This window comes from Strix aluco, chromosome 4 (genome assembly GCF_031877795.1).
Source record: "Strix aluco isolate bStrAlu1 chromosome 4, bStrAlu1.hap1, whole genome shotgun sequence".
NCBI lineage: Eukaryota > Metazoa > Chordata > Aves > Strigiformes > Strigidae > Strix > Strix aluco.
This window is the reverse complement of record NC_133934.1, coordinates 26073934-26096837: the sequence shown is the minus strand read 5'-3', so window position 1 is coordinate 26096837 and position 22904 is coordinate 26073934. Positions and strand designations below refer to the sequence as shown.

General features: G+C 35.6%; 1 protein-coding gene across 7 annotated transcripts in view; it reads right to left on the bottom strand.

Annotated features, from left to right (window-relative positions):
• KLHL5 (kelch like family member 5) overlaps window positions 1–22904 on the bottom strand; it is a 66779-nt gene that overhangs the window by 30331 nt on the left and 13544 nt on the right. For 3 of the 7 annotated variants that reach the window (XM_074822346.1, XM_074822348.1, XM_074822347.1), the window contains one exon: window positions 5996–6181. In XM_074822346.1, coding sequence (XP_074678447.1) covers window positions 5996–6138 — 143 coding nt within the window. In that variant the 5' untranslated portion in view covers window positions 6139–6181. Of the gene's footprint in view, window positions 1–5995; window positions 6182–16670; window positions 17214–22904 lie in introns of those variants that run through there. The other 4 variants (XM_074822349.1, XM_074822350.1, XM_074822344.1 and 1 more) reach the window with 3 other exon arrangements.

Sequence of the window (22904 nt, the reverse complement as noted above, 5' to 3'; positions counted from 1 at the left end):
CCCAAGTATCTCTGTAGGTTCAATTCAGAATTAAAAACAGTCAAAACAAACAACTCAAAATATTAATCTCTGGCAATACTGACTTAAATTTCTACACAGAACAGAGCTTGAAAAAGAAAAAGTCTCTGCAATGGAAACAGAACATAAAACCTAATCTTAACACAGTTTTGGGTTTGGTTTTGTTGTGGTTTTTTTTTCTTCCAACAGTGCAACTGGTTTAGTTAGCTGCACTATTATTTAGAAAATGGCTGGACTGTACATATCTTAGCGACAACTGTTGAAGAAATGCCAAATAATAACCTGAGGCTCCAAACACCTCCTACCAGCTTGTTGATATCAGCAAATTTCTCCCTGTAATTTTCAGTCTTGAAGTCCTCTGAGAGAAATTGTTAGAATTTACTATTTCTGCAAACTTGTGTTTGGACTCCTGAGAAGGTACACATGCTTCACAATGTTAAATGCTTTCCAGAGACTGATTTGCATATGCTGAAAGAGGATGTGCAGCCTGGGAATAGATTAATACAAGTAATATGCCAAAATCTAAGTTATACTGATAACAATTTTGTAATAATTTTAGCCAAGAAGCACGTTCACAACGAAAAGCCTTAGAACAGATATCCACATTTTTCTCTTAATTCAACCAATTTAGAAAAAAAGTTCTTTCAAAGAAAGAAAGGGGATTAAAAGATACAGTGACAATGCATCAAGGTGGCACTGAGCTAGCATAAAAGAAAACAAAGGCATACTTTCAGCCAACTGGCCTTTTCTTGTTCTGATTTTCCCACTAGTCCATAAAAATCAATTACTACTTTACTCATGTCATTTGACACCCACATGTTCATTGATCTTTTAATCTCATAGCTAATAACTGATTTTTCTTTCAACCTGTTTTTGGATTGTCTGAAATTAAACTGCATTTCTACATACAGATTATACAATGTGAAGCAGCTAATACCTTCATATAACTGAAGAAGCCACAGAAGACTTTCCCCATCCATATTTAACCTATTTGCTAAAAACACTCTAAAAATGGTAAGGGACAAGTATGATTTTTCAAAAGAAAATCTGTGCAATGACTATAAAAACTACACTTATATTCACAATCTCCTTGTTAAATAGAGCCATCATGGCTCTTCGTATTTAACATAAAGAGGATCTCTCGCTATGTTATTTATTAATCATTAAAATTAACATATTCATCCATATCAGGAGTTCACTGGGAACTACTGATGCTACAAAATACTGCCTTGCCTTAGTTTAGAAACTGAAGCAAGCTATGGGTTTTGCATTCTGAGTCTGTAGTCTTTTTTACCCTAAGAGTAGTATTTCTTTCATAATTGGCCCAACGAGAAATGCCTACAAAATCAGTATACACTGACATTAGAGAAGCCTCTTAACAGTACCAAAAAAAAAAAAAAAAAAAAAAAAAAAAAAAAAATCAAGAAAAAGCCTTAATACAGTTGGCATTGTATTTTTCAACTGTGGATGTTGAACATATTTACCTTTACTCTCCTTCCTACTTAATTACCAGCTCAAATACTCAATTCTGCATAGATAAGATTCCAAGAATTTGGCTACTGAATTACATGCAGTAGGTTGGCTGCTCTTTTTCAGTGCACAGGAAAAATGTAGAGAAAAAGGAACACATGAATACCAGAATTTTTCATCTAGGAGACCCTAAGATGTCTGAACAATTAATCTCTCTCAAAAAACACTCAATAGCTACGGGCTAAAAATTGACAAAATCGGGGTGTTTCAGTATATCTCCCTGTTTTTACAAGAGGTTCCAATGCTACTGATATCTTGAATTTCTGTGGTTTGTACTGATCCAAAACCAGAAAGATCCACCATGACGGCTTAACTTATTTTGTAGAGTCTTCTACTGATGGTCAGTAACATATGTGTAAGCAGCGTGGGACGCCTGAATTAAATTGCACTTCTTGTTGGAATTGCCATAAGTTGCATCATCTAGACAGTTTTCTAGGTCTTCAAAGCAATTATTATGTAAAATGATGATAGCTGTCAAAGCTAGCAATTTACAGATTTACTATCTCCCAACCTGATCCACCTGACAGAATGAAGTGAAGCTTCTTAACATCTTAAAGATAGAAGGGACACTTCCTAGGCAACTCCTTGTTTGTGGCTGTGTAACAGCTGAAAGTAGTCCTAGGGAATTCACTAATATCATTCACTGAAGTTGTACAGTGATGCTGAATAGTTCATGTGCCCTAGTACGAAGCATCTCAGACTGGTGGCTTCAGCTAGTTTCTATTCTAAGCATGTCAGTAATAAAAAGAATATATGAAAGTGGTACTATCCCACACTACTAATATATCTGTATTTATTTAAATTTGTTTAAAAGCAAGCAATACCTAAAAATACATGCAGTATGTTTATGTTAAAATGATCTCCGATTATAGCTCTCTTCCATGGAAATCAAATGTTTCAAAATTTGTTTGCTGCTTCTGACACTGAAATGATGATTACAATAAACCCATCAGCAAAATTTTTCAAAACCACCACACTGTTAGTAGCAATAGTACCTTTTCAACATAAAGCTATCACAGAACTGCTTTTTTTATATACTTTGACTTTTTAGAAAGACACTTTGTGTTAAACTTTTATAAAAATGTAGCTCAAGCAAAAAAAAGGCTGCAGTGAAGGATTTACAAACTAAGGCAATGCAGACTGTGAAAGAAAGTATTATTAAGCTGTATGGAAAAGTACAAAGATAAATAAGCCACAAGATAAAAAAATGCCTGCAAACCAGGATTTGTGCTCTTCCAAACAAGCTTCCTAACCCCCAGAGTACATAAGCTTCCATTTGCTTTCTTTCCTTCAGTCCCATGTCTTGTATTTCCATCTTTTAGTGTCAACAGGAAGAAAGAAAATGGCTCTGCAAAGATTTCTAGATTGCTGGTTAAAGGATGCAGAGCAGGCTTTAAATTCCCTCTGGCCATGAATTTACATAGAACTCCCTTTTCTTATATGAATGTTCTGATCAGCAGGTTGTTACAAAACTTTTATTACAGATATATCAATTAGCCGAATGTAATAAATAGGAACATAATAAATGACTTTGACATCTGAAATTGCAGTGGATACAGAAAAAGCACCTGATATGAAAATCTTAAATAAAATTTAATTAAAAGTCTAGCAAAATTTCTTTACGGAACTGCAGGTTAAGGAGTAGGAACATAATGCATTTTTAACTTGTGGAGAATTGTTCCCTTTCGTAGTTGCTTCTCGATCTCTTAAATAAGTTCTTAGCTATAACTTCAGCACAGAATGAGAAGATAAAACAGTCTTAGAATGACAGAGAATTCTATATTCAGAAAAGTCATGACTACATGTGATACCCTTATCTGTAGTAGACTCATAGACTGAATTCTTTGAATAGATACAAACCAAAACCCTTCAGAATTTTACAGTAATGTATTACCTGTGCTTATTACTATTGCAGGCAGCAAACTCACTGCTCTTTTCTCTAAAAAAAATACATCATACACCTCAGAACACTCAAGTATCATCAAAAGTAGAACCTGAAAATTAAGGAAAAAATACAGGAGCTATTAAAAATATCAGGTTCAAACCAGAAAATCTGAAAACTCCTCTCTATATATGAGCATAAATAATAAAAATGAAAAATGTTCTTTCTTGCCAATTCTATGTGACCACATATTAAGAAAAACCTTTGTATCTTTCATAAGAAATAAAAGGAAAAATAAGCTGTCCAGTGTTAGCGAACTTTCTATTTTCTTACACATCTTAGAATGCCCAGCCATTAAGCTAGTATCCATTTAATACATCTTTTGTTGCTCATTAAGTTTCTCATTAATCACTACTGTTCTGAAATACACTGACTGCTCCAGCCTGCAGTCAAAACTAAAGAAGTTAGAACTTGGATGCAGGCAGTAAAAAATCCTACAGAATTTTTTTTCTTATAACATAGGCTACTACCAGTATATAAAGCCAGTCGTCTTACTGAGTTTCTGTAAAATTCTGAACCAAATTTAAAATTTCCATGTTTATCCTTCCCACTGTAGAAAAGTCAATTTTCAGTGAGGTGCATTGGATGTACTGAGATGAAGACTGTAGTTATTGCTATGTTTCTCTGTGAAAACAGAACAGTAAAAGAAAGAACTTACCGTGCAAAAGGCAAAGCTTCTTTCTAAGTTGCTCCAACATTATGAAGTGAACTAAGGACCAATCATAACCTTCCCACCTCCTGCTACAAGCACAAGGTGTGCTGCTTTGGCCTTAACTTTCACGCATATTTAAAATACAATATACCAACTACAGCAAGATGTTTCTCCTCCTAAGAGAAGACCAGAGCAAATAACAGGTGGTAGCATATGCCTAATGCACTACAGAAATAGATATAGTAGCAGAAACTGGAGGAACAAAGTCAGTTCTCTAAATATATGAGAAACAGGTACAGACCACATTAAAGAACCTTTTAGCATGTTGTCTCTCTGTTTATCTTGTTGCAAAAAGAATCTTCCAGTTCTTACAAGATGTTCGCAGCTGTCCACTGCACCCTTCCTACACTTTTTAACTATTACATAAACCATACTTCAGAACTGTATACTGCAAAGGTGCTGCCTTGGCCACATAAGTAAAATTATTTCCTTATTATAATCACCATTTTTCCTGTTTAGTGCACTCCAAAGCTCTAACTTCTAAATTACTTCAGCAGAGGGGCATGTGCATTCCCTGTTTTCTTCTGATTCACTCTCTCCACAGGGACAATGCAATTTTGCAACTCATTTGAACAAACTGAAGACCAATCTTACGCAACTCAGTAGCCACAGGGAAAGCCAAATCATCTTGCTCACCCTATTGTCTCTCCAAAAAAGATTCATCATCATCCACAGCTATGTGGCTCTAAGTGTTTACAAAGGTGTTGAGTGGAGAGCGGGACCACCCATTTTAGTAGTAACTGCCATAAGATTTGCTTAAATCAACTTGGGAAAATCAGGGATAGTCCTGACTGCTTAAAAATGAAGTTTCATAAAATGAAGTCTCTGAGAGCAATAACAAATTATAGTACAATTGCCTCCCTGCTTGAGTCAGTTCCCATCCCTATGCTATCATTCCCTCAGTCATGTCAGCACAACAGTGTGGATATCTGAATAAAAGCAGAGATCTGGCTTTTTAAGAAAAATAACAAACTCAAACTAGCAACCTCTTCCCATCTTTTTATTTTTATTACAGTATTAAGCTGTTGTTTCATTGTGGGGGTAGGAATGAGCAATGGAAAATAGGAATGCTTTAGACTGCTATTTCTGTTGTAGACCTAATCTTATAAAACCACAGTTTAATTATACCTAGGTTCCTATTCGAACTATTAATACTGTGCATTAAATACAGTAACGTGCTTCAGTTATTCATACTTTTGTTTCACAACCTTTGGTATTTTCCTCTTTTAAGGGGCATGCTATATGATCTGTTAATTAGACAGATGACAGATAGGGCAATGTTTGATCTAATTTAGCTGTCTAACACTTAGTGTTCAGTAGTCTACTATCAAAGGACTCTTCTTAGTATGGGAGCAAAATAATTTATGCAGACAGAAGACTGTCCTTATTGCTAATTATGACTCCAACAACTTAATTGTTACTATAAATAAAAAATTAAATCTAAGAAAATAATTCTACGTCATTCTATGGTACAGAAACTGCTACTACTTACAATATTCTAAGGGTGCACTTGGGACTTTTGGGGTTTTAATTTATTATTATGCAAATACCTTATATTCTTGAAGACAAAATTGTAGAATGCGAAAACATCACAATAATTTTTGATGCTGTATTGCATACAACAGACAGAAATTAACTTTTAGTTTCCAGATAAATGTTAAAAAAAGTAAGCATATTTGAAGTATTCTAAATTGTTTAGGATGTTCTGACCTTTCTTAAACAAAACACAGGGCAGACTTTGAAGGTGCATTTGTAAATGAATATGAAGTTACTTCAAATTATAGTAAACTTACCTGTGAGCTGGAATTCTGCGATCACCAGCAACTAACACCACATCACATAGCTGTTTGTGTCTAAGATAATTCTCCATCTTTTTAAAAGTTTGTTCAGCGTGGTTGAGAGCCTGAAAAAATTCATCTGAGGCACAGGGCTCCATAGTTTGACAAGATGATAAGGTATGACTGCTGTTGGAGGTCCTGCTGAAGACAATAAAAGAAATCTTAGTTCACACAATATTAAGGTGCAGCAATTCCATCTCCAGATTATAAAACAAAAATCAAGTGTGATTTTAAAATTGATTTACATGATTTGTTTTAATATATACTCCCTTGTTATTTTATTTCTCTTCAAATTCTTACCTTCTCTCTTCCTCCAAACCTAATCTAAACCCTTGTGAAAAAGGTACAATCATTTAATGTTGTACTCTTCAACTAACAGACACACAAAGATCAGTCCAGTAATTGCAACTATTGCGTTGTCAGATGGTTAAGGAAGAACATACATCTACCAAGACCCTGCAAACTGAAAAAGCAATGGAAGGATGCAATAAGGAATCAAACCTCTACCTGTCGCATATTTTAAAGTCTTGCTTCTCACTTAGCCTCAGGTGGCTAGAACAAAACTCAGCATATATGAAGCTAGTAAAACAGTGGGGGCATGCAGGGGGGAAAAAAAACCACAACATCACCACTCCTACTGCATGAAGCCTCATGTGTCTGAAATGAGATCTAGCAGAGTAGAAGCCAACACAGGGGAAAAGCAAGGGTGGATGGAGAGAAAAATTACTCCTGTCCATACACACAGCAGCTTGGGAGAAAAGAGGAACAGAGAAAACTTAAAAGGAATACATGGGCCTAGGACATAAAGGATATGAATCCTAATTATGTACACTGAGGGAAGCACCTTTTCTTGCTCAAAGTTCTTTAACTTACTACTACTTACTTTTCCACAATGCAGACAACTTAAAAAATACTCTAGACCTACCATAATATTTGGAAGGACATGGATTCACAAGATCTGCATCCAGACCCCTGCTTTCATAAAGATGTTGTGGACTCAGGCAGCATGCTGAGGGCTAAATCCACCAAGAGACTTAGCTCAGTCTTTAGCCTAGGATATTAATTTCAAGACAGAGCTCTTCAAAATCAAAGTCTAAATTTTCAGCAGAAAATGATCTGTAAGTTTTTTTGGTTTTATTTTGGTTTTTTTTGTTTGTTTGTTTTTTGTTTTCACGTGCCCAGATAGCTAAAAAGGCCAAGCAATTCAGCACTTAATACAAACCTAAATCTAGTAATGGATCAGAAATGAGATACCTGCCTACCTACTTTCCTTTGATGACTTTATCTTAAAAGCGCTCTGAAGCTGTGGTTAGCCATTCATTTAAGCTGGGTGAACTTCTCACCCTCTGTGAGTCACTTGTCCTGCTCCACCACTGGCCCTCTGAGGAGCTGGAACAAGTATTTTTTGTGGCCTGAATCAAGGAACCCATACATGTGAAAAATGTAACTATGTAACCATAAAAAACATTATCTTGGCAAAACTGTGTGGCATTCTCACAGTGAATGAACAAGGAGTACTCAGGGAAAGCAACTCTTAAACCAGCAACCCTGCAAAAGAAACAGAAGTGGAAAGAACATCATGCTGGTCAACAAGAAAATGCTCAGGAAATTCTTGTTCCCTATCACAGTTTATCACATCCCAATTGTGTTAATACAGGTTGGGTTTTTTTGTTTGAACCATATTTTAACCCAGATTCCTCAAAATGACCCCATTAATAATGATTTTTAAAAGTCACACAATATCAGGAATTTGATTTACATTACAAATTCACAAAGGGTTGTGCAGATTGAACTGAAGAAGTAACAAACTTGTATGGAGAAGGAAAAACTAAGCCAGCACTTTGCTGGACCACGTCCTCACTAGAGCTATTGCCAGCCCCAAGACCACACATGTGCACGTTTTGCAGAGCTCAGTGGCAGTCATCACTCTTGTTCAATAAGGAAAAATAGTTGCAGTGGTGTGTGTTTTCCACTACCCATGATAAAGCAGCTATTCAGGACACAGTAGAGCCAAGTTTACTTCTTTCCTTCACCTGAAGGAGTTCAACCCTATACCTGTCCTCTAGCCAGTAACTTACAAACCATTTTCCATAAAGAAGGAAAAGGAGAAGGAAAGAAACATTATGCTTCACTGGTCCATTAAGAAAACATGACAGAAACAGTCTAATAGTTGAGGTACTTGCAAAAAAGGCAAGATACAGCTTCAAGGGCTATTTATGCTTATTACCCAATGACTGGTTACGAAAAATTCAAGTCTCCCTCCTTCCTCAAACTGTTTTATGAATCTCCTTCCCAGTTCAGTTTGCCACAGCTGTAACAGCTTGTGAGAATACACAAGCAAGAAAAGAACAGGAAGGGAAGGACCTGCTTTTCTCTCTTACAGCAGTAGTACTGAAATGCCTTCCAAAATTCTTGGCCTACATCCCTTCCACCTAGAGAGAGGAAACCTGGGTATCTAACACTGACTATGAATCCCATGATCAGAGCAAACACCCAGCTGCAAGGTCCTGCAGCTCTCAGTATCAAGGTGGCTCTGCTCCTTTTGGATTTAGCTCTTCACTCAAATTTATCTTTTAGTATGAATTTTCCCTGGCTAGAGGTATTGTTACTTCTGCACACCTGACATACTACTATAAAAATTACATTAAAGACTGAGGCTGTCAGCGTACAAGTGTATCAAAGAACCCTTCCTGCATATTCCTTTAAAATTAAGATTTAAGATAGCATTTTTAACACATTAAGTGGAAAAACTGTTACAAGTATCTTAGAACACTAGTCGGTAGGGTTTCCTTTTTGTATTCTTAAGCTTCAATCTTGGTCTTCCTTTTCTTTCCCTATTTATATCAAAAAGATCCTATCTAGCACTGACCAATTCCTATTAAGTATGGTTCAATTTCAGGATGATTGTAAAAATGTAAGTTACTCTAAGTACAAGGTCTTTCCCATGCTAGCTACACATTTTACTATCCTGGTGAAAAACATCTGTATACTAAAAATGCTAGCTTTCTTCAACTTCTCCACCTAATAAAGAATTTATTTAAGAGTATGCCTTTTGAAATCAAAATTATGTATAAGCCATGCTATAAACCCATTCATTTTTAAAGGATTTTATTTCTTGAAGTAGGATGTTTGGAATAAAGAGCTCTACGCAATATAACAGTTCACTGTAAAGCAATGAAGCAATTAACTGGGCTAGTAAAGTGGTGATAGAAGAGTTTCAAAAGTAAAAGCATGTATGATGATGATGATGACTGGAGAGCTGAATTCACACCCCTCCTTACGCTGTTGTTTCAGGCTTCATTGTTGTAGCTTAAACAAAGCCACAGCACAGTTTTCAACATAAAAACAAACCAAACCATAACATATAGAAGCCTTCTTTCCTCCCACTTTTACTTAACTCTCTCACTCAAAAGAGAGGCATCAGTGTTTTTCAAATTTTACGGGGGAGAAGTACAATCTGTTCCTATAAACAGGATTTGTTATTTTAATTATTTTAAAGCATTGAGATTCATTTTAAAGGAGCAGTTACAATAGTTATTTTATAGCAATCACACCTATTAGTTAACAACCTATGAATTCCACTAAGTATTAACCTTGGCTATAACAAAGGTTGCCAAACTTTTTTCAAGCATTTTATTTTATGCATTTTAAATTATTTTTAGGAAGGTATCTTTTAGCTTAAATGTCTCCATGTTTGTCTTTGAAATAAAAATGAAGCAATAAAGATTTAATTATGACTAAGAAAAAACTCAAATGTACATTTCAAGCTAGTAAGTTTGGAACAGAAAGAGAGGAACAAAATCCAAAATTTGAACTGAATTATACTTGTCTGAAAAACTATATAAATTATGTCTGAAAAAAATCTCTGAAAATTAGCAGTAAATTTACTTATTTGAAAACTCTACTATTGTCATGTCAGTTCACCTAATCTAGATTAATCTCATCTGTACGCTTAAAAAAGGTCAACTTCTCCACAAGATAATAGGAAATCCTGTGAATCTGCAAAAATGTAGCTTTACTGCAAGATAAGAGTGACATGGTTAGATCAAGGGTATGTAACAGATCTGACCTTACAAAGTACCACCTTGTCTTTTCTATCCTTTTGCAGCAAGTAACAGCTTATTTCCTTGCATTGAAAAGTCACGTTTCTTTGGACAGAAGCAACATGTTGAAGTGCAGCTGGTTACTAGAGCCTTGACTGGACAAAGGAGTCAGGCAGCAATACAATGGGATTTCTTTCTGCAAAATCTTGATGGAGAAAATAGCCCAAATATACTGCTACTGCGCCTACTCAACTGGCTGGTTCACAGAATCAGCAAATGAAGTCTGTTTTTCAAAAGATTTCTATGCTCTGTCTCTTTTTCCCACTCCATCTATCACCACAAGTCTAGCTCTTCTCCTTTCCCCTCAATTCCTGAAGGCATTGCTTCACTAGGCAAGAGACAGCAAATAATGTGACTAACGGGAAGCCGTGCTGCGCAGCTGGCTTTGCAGCAGATGAATTCTGCCCTTTTTCAGTGAAGGCAGTAAGCTGGGTTTCTCTCCATTAACCAGCTGCCATTTGCGAGGAGTGACATTATCTGAGGCTTCTGCCTACCCTCACATTAAGATGAAAGCGGCCCATGGGTTTTAAAGCTACCAGGGAAATGGCTGAGGTGATGCAGAACACAACTGCATGAACTTGGTCCCTTTAGGAAACCAAACTAAAAGCAAACGCTTTATCTACACTACTGAAATTTGGAGGCAGCACTATACACCAACCCAAATGGCTTTCATAGATGCAAAGGAAATGGTGCAAAATGGGAACTGGAGCAAGAATAACCTGTGCATAGAATTGGCTTAAATTCTGTTTTACGTATGTTTCTCTAACACAAACTTGGTGTAGATGAAAGTATTAGAAGCAGTAAACACTGGCAAAACCGTAGATACGGAAAAAAAATACACGTTTTTCTCCTCACTACTCTTTCCAGTGAATACCACTTTCTCAGAAAATGAAAAAATTGACATCAGCATTTTAAATCTGAATTCATACATAAAGAATATTACCTTTATAAATGACATGTAAATAAACAGAAAATCAACAAACATAGACATCTCAATGTATGCAGATATTGAAAAAAGTATCATAACATTTCAAAGAAGAAAAATAGCAAAAATACTAGCTTTATTCACACCTCAAACATTCAAAGCAAGGTTCAAAATAATAAAAGAGGTTTTGAGATAAGTGATGAAAATGATTAAGTATGTGCAGGGAAATGGGTGCGACTACCTTGCATTTAGAGAAGACAATAAAAGGAAAAAAACGCATAGTACCTTTGACTATACATTACATGCTCCTGTTTACATTCTTGTAATGCAAACCCAAGAATAATGTCAATGAAATCAAAAGCCTGTGTTTGACTGATCAAAGCAGAACTCTGTAATAATAAATGAAGCATATGGAATTTACTCTAGCAAATCATGAATAAGCTATATGTATCCCTACTGTTCAAAATCAGCAAAAGCATTAATTGTCTTACTAGAACAGACAAATCTCCAGTATCTGGACTTTCTAACAAAAAAAAAGTGTCCTATGCAGCCAAAAGGTAAGCTAATTGTCTACTTTGAGACAGGCCACTGCATTCTGTATACTGCATAACAAACCCATGATCTCACGGTAATTTTTTCATAATAGTATCATTAGAAGATCTGTTGCAATTTCAAGTCATCTTTAGGCTAGGGTAGTCAATTGTTTAGGTCATACACATTAGAGAAGATAGAGTATGTCTCCCCTTGGACAAATTAGGATATGTATTAAGATACATACTTTGCATTTTAAAACAAGTATTAATTTTGCAACTTTCTTGCTGCATTAAGATGGCTTCCTGCATTGCAGTTTTTACATACAATGTTTCCAAACAGTTTAAAAAAAATTGTTTTTCAATGATTTGGTTGTTTACACTGCTATCTTCAAGCTAGCTGACATTTTATTGCATACTGAGACCAGAACACAACTTACTAACATACTAATATGCCAGCTTTCATGCCAGCTTCTGTGATTTTGTATTATAAATTGTAAGAAGCAAACTATTCCCTTCTTCAAAGTTAGTAAGACAAGAACCTCAGCTGCAGAGAATGGAGATTGTTGAAGAGAAGGATTTTGAAAGGATTCTTGGAAAAAGCAAGCATGGTAAAAATCAGGACACTCTTTCAAAGGCTGGGAAAAGCATAAATAAAAGGAGGAAGCCATAGATGGTAACAACTAAGACTGCTAAAAATATATAGTGTATCATCATTCAAGATAAGAAAAGACAATGGAAAGAGGACAAAAATGATTCTGGGTAGACTAAAAGGCATGGTAAGGCTATACATGCATGTGAACTTGAGGGCTAGCGATTTATTCTATGCTAGAGAAAAGAATTATAGCAATAGCCAGAACTACAGTCTTGCAATCAAAATGCACAGGTTCAAGCAAACACAAATATTTCTGCATAAATCTTAATCTAACTGGCATGAGTAACAAGACACAAGACACTGGAGCACAGACTGCAGTGCTAGCCCAACAAAGACATGTATACACAGCCTGCTAAGCCAATACTACTTCATCTTTACTTGCTTCTAGTTTTGATAAGAAATAATGTACATGCTTCGTTGCAGCGAGACCTTTCATTATAGCACTGATGTTTCCTTACTTCTGTCTTACCTCTAAGAGATGTCTTGGATTTAGTGCAATGAATTCATATACCCACACAAATGTCACCAGTAACATGCATTCTGTCTGGAAAATAACTAGACTACCCCATGATACATCTACACTGCAGTGTGATCAAGAACTGCAGTAGTAGAAAAATATACCTGACCGAACTTTAACGTAGTCAAAGCATGTGACAATCACTGCAAAAATATGATCGTCTTGCATGGAAGTTCATTCCATCCAAATAAATAGCTGGAATCCCCTGTGGCTTTGCAAAGCCCATGCTGAAGCCTCTTCTCACCTCATCTTCACACATCTACTGTTCAAATTTACTAGATTAAATCTGCCTCATATTTGCTATCTAATTGTACTGCACTAACTCTTTTCAAATGTGCACAGACAAAACCCAAATGAAGATGTAACGTATAGAGGAAAACAAAAGAATTTTAGCAGTAGTATGGAAGAAGAGAAATGAGAAGGCTACAGATTCTCCCCTGTGAAACAACTTGCCTTTCGGTAACAAAGTTTTTTATGTTTAATTCATGCATGTATCTAAGCAAAACCGACACACTTTTTATAGTTTTTCAGTTAATTTTAAGTATCATACTACTATCATGCCACAATTAGCCAATCTATCCACCATCCTTTGCATTATTTTGTGATAGGAGATACACAGAAATACACAGCACAATCAAGGGTCCTAAAGAACTTACAGCCTCAAAGGTCAGTAAGACTGAGCTGAAAAAAAAGACATATCAAAGGTTTCTGTAGATTGAAAACTGTTGCGGGGGGCAGACTTAGATTGGAAGTTACAACGTACGAACTCCAAGACTGTACATACAGAGCAATACTGCAAAGTAGCTACCACCTGGTACATTCAGACCTTGTCTTAAAATCGATTACGGACATCTTACTAAACTGCTCAAGGTTAAGACACAGCTAGTGAATTCTGAAATACTGCTTGTATTTAATGTTCAAACATAAATACATATTTTATATTATATTTGAATACATTTTCATACTTAAATCTACAGTAAAGTAATTCCAATATTTTAATGCATGCCTGGGTGAAATGAACTAGATACAATACTCTGCATACTAGGTAAGCTCTAGGTATTTTCAGCTTAATATCCACTGCGCGTTCAAGGTCTGTGGACTGCTGCTGAAGCACCCACAAAAAGTTAAGAAAAACAAATCTATTGCTAATAGGCTTAAATTTGCTATACAAGAGTCTGCACAGCTGTTGGAAAATTTTATAAAGTGTACAAATCCAAAATTATGACCTCAGGAATGTAGGAGAGTTAAACGGCAGCAATAGAGGAAATCTAGGGGATAAAAACCAGCAAAAGAATTCAAACCTCACTGGCCCAGTAAACAATCATTCAAGCTACTGCGGGTTACAAACAACACATAGGAGTATCATGTGAACAACATTATAGCCGACTAGCTGTGACTCCCGAATGCAGATGATCTGTTAGCATCTCAGACGCAGCCTTTGTCAAAGACCTGGTACTAAACTTGGAATTTGCTTATCCCTTATGCCACCAAGCTCTATACCAATAACAAATGAATTCTACAGCGGCTGTCCTCTAAATAAATCATGTACTGATCTAAAGCTTTCATCGTGACAAAGACTTGATATAAATGTTTTTCTGCCTGTGCTATACGACATGGCAAAGAGGAAGGATGATTGAAACACACAAAGCAATAGAGCTGCTTCTGTCACTTCATGCTTTTAGGGCTTGTAACTGGGCAGTAAGTTACAGAGGAATGAAGAAGCAAGGTAACTCTATAGCTTCTACAAAAAGTTTAAAAAACTGATTTTTTTCATACAATTTGTTTCTAGTGGAGGTAACAGGGTTTTCATGGGGGGGAAAAAAGCCCTTTGAAAACTACATAGGTGAAAGTGGGGGTTTTTTTCTGAAGTCAATAGATAAACTATATTTTAGACTAATAAAAAAGACCATTTAATTAAGTTAACATCAGAAAAATTCCAGCTGTTAGGCAGACACATAGTCTGCCCAACAGCTTATATATTCTTAACAAAAGGAGTGAACAAAACATGGTTTAAGTATAGTCTCCCCATGAGACTAGAGATACAGGTAACAATACAAAGCAAGTTCTTACATTACCATTAGTTACGTATTAAATTGTACCAACACTCAACTCAAAATTTATGTAAAATATTTAAAGCATGAAAGTAACACACTAGCAAGAATTACAAGACAATAAAGGAATTATGAATAACTCTAGATGCTATAGATGATTAAGTACATAATTAAAAAGATACTTCAGATTTACTAAGTTCAAAAGCTACATGCCTTTCCTGTAGTACACAACTCTGCAAAAAAAACCCCCAATGCTATACAGACTTTTCACACTCCCTAAATAAGTATCTGCAGTTCTTCAATTCTACAAAGTAACAAATTAGTTTTGTCATATGTAAATTCTTCTCCTACAATTAAGAACAAATTTGTAGCAATTTCAATCTACACATTTATCTCTTAAAATTACATGTTTTTTCTACACTGATTGCCTTGCTATGGTGAGAATATCCTATTTGGGGTAATGCTGTACATAAAAATTTCACATCACAAGTAGATGTTGCTGAAATGGAAGGTGATGTTACACCTATATCATATATATCTTATCCGGTGACACAGATATTTAAAAATTCATACCTGAATATAATTTAAAATAGGACCACTTCAGAGATTTACAGCGATATAGTTGTTGTAGCACAATAATACTGCTGTTAAAAAGCACCAGTATGCAGGATTTTCTTTCCCTGTAATTCTAGTACTTTTGCCATTCAGTGATAAAAGCAAATATACTGTGTTGACTCCTAAGCATTTTTACCCTCCCTCCTTTCCTTGAATCTTTAAAGGTTATATAAACCATAAATAGTTAGTGTTTATATTATGGACTACTTTGCCCTTGCACTAAATAAATTCTTCTCCTAGGAATGCAAAACACTAGAACTGCTATAACTGGACTGATCTGTCCTTAATAGGCTTTATTAAACAGTGTACCCTTATAAACAGCCATACTTTCTGAAATGCTGTATCATCGCAAAGTTATCTTAAAAGCAAGAAAGCAAACATCATAAAATTTACTTGAAATGGTAAGCTAACTATTATGCAGTACATGCATATAAAACAGGAAAAATACTTTTAGTGAAGAATGGCTGATTTATGCAGTAAAAGGAACTAAAAGAATTACGTTGATACTTAACAACAAAGATTATTAACTTGCCTAATTTAAAAACATATTTTACAGTTTCATCTTTAGTAATATGTAAGAGAACACCAAAACATCTTTATAGACACGATAAAACCATTTTTTTTCTTTTTAAGCTTGATACAGTTTAAGAAACCTGCATGGGTAACTGCAAACACTTTAAAGCACAAATTGGTTGGCTTTCCATAGATGAAATATTCTTCAAGTTGCATATGCACAAGAAAAAAAAAAAATCTTTGATTTATAGTTTAAGTATTTTTTAGTTTCAGCTCCCTCATCTTCAGAAACATGTGAAAACATCAGATAAGAGTCACAAGAAGCTTACGTGTTCACAGTTTTCTCCTAACTGGCATGGGACTAATTCTCAGCATAACCAAACAATCAGTGTCACTTCAAAATAATTTAGAAAGCATCCTGTAACATTACCATGTAATGAACAGTACCTTGTTCATATCAGCATGTACTTGGTGTACTATTTAAAACACAAGCGAGTGCATCCACCTTTGCAACTTTATCCACATGGACTAAAGTTGCTTTTTAAAAAGGTCCTAATAAACACACAGAACCCTGATTATAAATCATTTTCTGTCTCGGATGCACAGAGCTGCTAGGTTTCTGAAGCATTTTAATCTCGAATAAAGGCTAGTTTATACATGCATGCTATCTGTAAACATGAAATGAAAACACATTTCTAATAATAAGAATGTAATAATAAACCTGCATGAACTGCTGTCCGATTCATTTTCTTCTTCACTTGCTCTATCATCTGTTTCTTGTCTGTCAAGCCAACGTGCACCTCCACAGTCTTCTGCTGAGAATTCAAATGTAGGGATTTCGGAGGTGGATGCCATTGGACAAGGAGGTGAATTCTGGAAATCCTGTTGGCTGGACCTTCTGTAACCAACTGATGTTAAAGGTAGGTTACCTGAATCTAAAAACTTTGTGCCACCAATTGTGACATTTTGTCCTCTATTCCAGAAGTCTCCCTGGTGGTTTTCAGTTGCAGAGTTAGGGGCTGACGCCTGATGACCAAACCACTTCCATCTGATTTTTAAAATCTGCTTCACGTCAAACTCTTTACGAGAACCAGACATCCTCAGTGAAAGCCAGTGATCGTCTAGGCAACAGGGTAAGAAGCAGCACACATAAAAGAAGATTTGTGCACCCAACCAAGACAAGAGAAACACATGCTCTGCCTGTCTGTGGCAAGCAGATTTTCTACAGAAGGAGGGGAGAAAGCATTGCATTCACATAAAAAAAGGCTTCTTTAACGGTATGGCATTTGAATATAAACAAAAGGCAATAGACGTGAAAAATCCTGAGATAAAAAGAGGAGGTGAAACAACCACCTCAATCAGGAAAAATGCTAATCAGTTTACCCTAAAAGCTCCAAGGCTGTTTCTGTTGCTCTCCTCTGACCATTAGCTTTCAAAAACACCAAACAGTATTCATTAAGGCCCTTTCAAGAGCTGAATACCACCCCTTTCCTTAAACCACAAATGACAGAGAAGTAATTCCTGTACTGCATCTTAGAATCTCTGCTTCTTATTCTATTAACTCTTGCTACTACAGCAGGGAAAAAAACTGCAAAAACCAGATTAAATTCTTCCTGCACTGCTAGAGAATAAATTTACAGAAAAGACTTAAAACCAATCCAAAGATAACTGATTATGCTGGGGAGAAACTGAACTGTAAATAATTCTTTTTCCCATTATAGGACATGCACTAACTTAAAAAGGACAAGAACAGCCTGGAAGGCTCAAGGGACTAGAACTGGGTTATAGAGCCTTTCATCTTGATGTGCTTTGATTCAAATCTAGGTCTGCAGTAACTGAAAATTTCTATCTGAAATGAGCTAATGGTTTCCATTCACTTACACATCACTAAAAGAGAAAGCAGAAAAATCTAACTGGTCACTATCCAAGACACCAGAAACACCCCCTGCAAAACAGACAACAAAAGATGAGTTCTCAAAAGGCTTCTTTCTAATCATATACAATCAGCTGTTCCAGATCAGGTTAAAAGAACTGTGATGGAACAGTGAAAAAGAGAGATGCATACTTTGAGACAGAATTCCCTCTAGATAGGTAATTTACATAACATTAAAATAGCCAACAGAAGTTTTTACTTGAATGAGGAAGAGAAAGCCAAAAGGACAAAATACAATGACCAATTTCCATTTCCTATGAAAAACAGACTATTTCCTCTATGACAAATGGAACTAGTCAGGTATAAAGTGCTGAGACTCATTCCAATCACATGAAAACAGTAATAACAATTTTAGAACAACAAAGAGGTGCTGGATTTCAGTTCTCAATACGCAGATCTGAAGTTTTCAATCTTCACAGTTCAGTTAGTTTGTTCAACTCTCCAGGACACATATGCAAGAAATTTCTAAGAAGTGCTTCTTTTCTACCTATGGTTTTCATCAAAAGTGAAAGTTATCATCTCTCAGATGAACATTATGAGCTACAAAATATGTGATCTTGTAATTAGGATACCTGCAGTGTTCTTTAAAACAGGTTATATGCAGAGTCCATATGAAAACTTAAACAGTGCCCAATTTTACCACCCAAATAACAAATGCTCCGTTTCACACTCAATGCCAGGAGTAGATCATGCTATTTTCTTGGGAACCACAATGCTGAAAGAGCTAGTTTTAACCTGAGAAGTTCACCCATCATTGCTCAGAACAGTTATTTATGAAAGTGCTTCTCACAAATGCCAGCAAAGCTCATTTCTATAGAAACAGCATTCCAGCTGTTCTCTACGAAGAGATGCTGCATTTCAGAATGCATACCTTGCCAGCATCCTGCCCACCAGAAACTGTATACCAAGGCCTTTGCAGCGTGTCCAGAAAACAGCTGAAGATACTTGGAAGGTGAGATGATTAAGTAGGTAAATATATACAGTTATTACCATCTTTGCTGGGGATTTCATTTAAACACAGACAAAAAGGGAAATATTTAAGAAGGATAATGATTTAAAAGATCAGCATAAAAACTGTACAGTTGTTTAATCAAAATGATATGACATGCAGACCCTACTCATCTTGTAGACATACAGGTAATTGTTAAAAGCTTGACTGCAGCGTTCAAACACCGTAATTTGTGTAACTGCAAATTGGGTGAAACTACAATACAGCTTAAGAAGTAATAACAAACCAGCATTTTTTAATTTATCCTCTCCTTACATTTTGTGTTGGTGTCAGGTGTTCATCAAGGGTGGAGAAGCAGGACAAGCACGTTAACATTCATCACAGAAGTAGTATTTTAATTACCCATTTAACTATGAAAAGTAAGCTTTAAATACATTTAGTACTGCTGGTATGGTAAATTCATTATACATAAGGACTGACCTAGATTCTTTCTTGTGTAACAGACTCATTTAAAATTCAAACTGTCCCAGTACAAGTCTACTAAGACAATGGCAGATTTGCCAATTCTAGTGCTTTTTCAGCACTTTCTTGTGACTTACTGGGAAATACGGCCTAATTACTGCTTTTCTTTGTCTGTGAAGCTATGGGCTCAAACAGCAATTAGAAAACAAAATGTGCTGTACTTTTAAGAGACCAACACACAAAACCATTTTCTATTTTCTTTCATTCTTCTAGATTATACAAACTCTCCCTCCCCTATACACTCTCCCATATTACAGTTCTAAGACAGACCGCATAAATACCTAAATATTTGTTTCATATAAATTAGATGCAAGTTTGTATTACAAATGACAAGATGAGACAAGTGCCACTTAATTCTTCAGTTTAAATTGACAACATTGCTCTGAAATAATTGCGGGCCTCTTCTTGTTCTGGACAATCTTTATTACTATGAACGATGCAAAAGCTTTTACCAGATCCCCAGCTGGAAGTTAACAGACTTTTGAGATCTTAAATGAGGAACTGTTTTAGGACTTCCACTTACTAGGACCACACAAAACTCGTCTTTGAAATGTCATCTGGTGATTGGTGCTGTCAAATCCAAACGCCCACCCCCAGTCTATGGCCTCCCATCATATGTCTGTCTAATGCATGAATACATTTCTGAGAAACCTCCTAAAAAGGTAAGCTGAATAGTACCATCTTAGTCAAACACAGTATAAACAGACTTTGCAAGGGCTCTGAAATATTTTTTCATTTACTAAGGCACAAGTTTTCATTTAATGAAAAAACAAGAGTGCTTATACCCATTTTTTCTGAACTTTGTCACTGTTGCAGCTGAATAACCATTTTCTATTTTGTGGTGAATCATAACAGCATTTTAAATACAGGTACACTGTGCTCTTTGGGAACATAGTTCTTGTTCACATTAATGAGGTTGTGTAAGCTTACTGTGAAGACAATTTTGACTGATCAGAGTGATATTCCTAAGAGTGGAGCACCTGAGAATTTAAGTACATAACTTCTCTCATATGAGCAGCTCCACAAAGTAATAAATTCCTGCCGTTAGCGGGGGGGGGACAGACACACGACAGTTTCCCAGATTATGCCTTGTGAACAAAAGGTAAACACTTAAATGCACACTGTATGTTAAATCAGCAATTGTGCAAATAGGTAACACCAAGAACATAGCATGACAGCTTTATAAATTGCTCTTTTCACGATCTCCAGAACAGTTTATCTCCAGAGATATAAAAGTCTTTTTTTTTTTTTACTAGCCAAAAACTTTACTACACTGACATTCTTTGATATTATATATGTTTATTCACACAAGTATTAGAGGAAGATTGCAATCCAGCATAACTAGTTAAAATTATACAACATTTTTATTCCTAAAATACTTCTCCTATATATTATATATTTTGAGGAAATATACACACTCTAAATATTATTATGTACATCACTGGAAAATATGGAAAAACTATCATTTAAATAATCAGGTCTAAGCATTTTTATTCATTATGACTTTTCCTTTTTCACTAGGAAGTCAGTTAAATTTTCAAATACAGAAATATGTTTATGGAATACTTTTTTGAGGCACTTTTAAGATTTGAATCTCAATGCCACTTTTCATGGTAACATTTTTCCTGTCACTGCTATGTTTTAGCTTCAAAAACCTATCACCACTCAACTTTGGGGCAACTCAAGATATAATATTTTCAAGGTATTTAGTCTGTCATCTGGATTTAAATATATCCATTTTTAAACTGAAGATCTAGGGGCATAAAGGCTCAGCTAGTCTTTAGAAGATATTAATAATCCTTTTAAGTGCCAATTAAGAATGAAAATGTCAAAATAATTAAAGTCTTTGTTTTGACTGCAAGAGTTGTTTATTGAAAAAATACTGCTTAACAAAAGCATTAAATATAAAAAGATATATTTTGGACATAACTAGACTCATTAAGATGTGATAAAGTAATATATTATTGCCAATGTTTAGTGATCCTAGATATGTATTCTAAAGCTTAAGAAAGGGTCACTGACCATAAGATGTTCACTAATTAATCAAATGCATACTTACAGCATTAAAAGGCATTCAAAATTTAACACGTTTTAAAAAAGGATTTTTAAACCTTAAAATATTAATTTGAGGCATTACAATAACTGTTCAAAGAAAACTGCTATAGACAAACCCCAAACTGCAACTCTCCTTATAACTATGCTTACATTAAAAGAAATGTTAAATGTTTACTTTCTTTTTTCTTCCCTATTCCTCTATTCTAGCCCCAAAATTATAGAAACAGCTCAACAAAGACTTCAGGAATATAGCTATGTTCATGCTCTGGGATTCTATAAAACAATCTCTTCCTATCCTAAAGTTTTTTATAAGTGCAAACACTTCTGGTTCACGGTTATGTGAAAAGAACCCTTACAGCAGCAACAGTATAGTTCATCCAGGAGAAAAAGAGGAAAACACCCTACAGTTACTGACTGTATGTACTTAAATTCATTGTTCCGACTGGCAGAAATGAGCTGCAGCCAAATCACTGGCACCACAACACAACTTTCTGCCACTTTGCATTGCACATTTCCCATGAGAGGTGCAAGCCATATGTTTAGAAACACTGACTATACAGCACTCATCTTAACAGTAGCATGAAAAGACCTGTACAGAGCAACAGCCTGGTTTGCTGTTTATTTTATTCAGATGGGGGGCGGGTGAGGGGGGAGAGAGAAAGATTTCCATATGTAATAGAAGGCTACACTCAGATCCTAGATTTTTTTAGCTCAAGCATCATACCAGTTCACACAGAACAATAGTTGTCTTCCAAGGCCCTTATATTTCTTTAACACTAAAACATTAACATTGATTTCTGTCTCTCCAAGTAATACCCAAGCATCATCAGGAACTGCAACATCTACAAGTAAAGCTATAATGCAGAGCTATTCCTAAGTAAACCGTGCAGTAAGTCCCCTGAAGCTTATTCACCCACAAGAAGTTTGCACTCTGAGTCCATCGGGTCAGCTGTGTTTTTTCAGTTAAAACTCATTTATAATACAAAATGGACAACACTGTGAAAGGCCAATCCCCCAAATCACAAAACCAGTTTTCAGTACCAAAATGCTCAAGTAGCCACACAAAGGTAAGGCAAGCAAAAGGTTCATTCCCAGTTCATACACTCCAGAAATACTGGTACCACTGATTCTAATGAAAACAAGGTAAAGCCATCCATCTAGAGACAGCAATACTCCAGCACAAATAATCTCTAGAAATGTCACTGTTAAGGAAGAGTGGTAACAAAAACACTGTTCTGCAGATACTTAAAGAAGTCCTGCTGAAAGTAAAGCCATTCTTTAGAACCAGTTTAGGAAGGTATTGCCTAATAAAGCTACAGAAGGCCATACACCACAGATTGAAGGATTGAGGCAAATCCAAACAAAATAACATGGAGATAGTTTCCTTTTATCAAGGTAATATAAACATGGCCAAGGTCACCTTTGTAGGTAAATTTGCAGGCAAACTGAAGAATACATTTTTGTATTTTTCCAAGACAGCAGCAGCTTTATTTCAC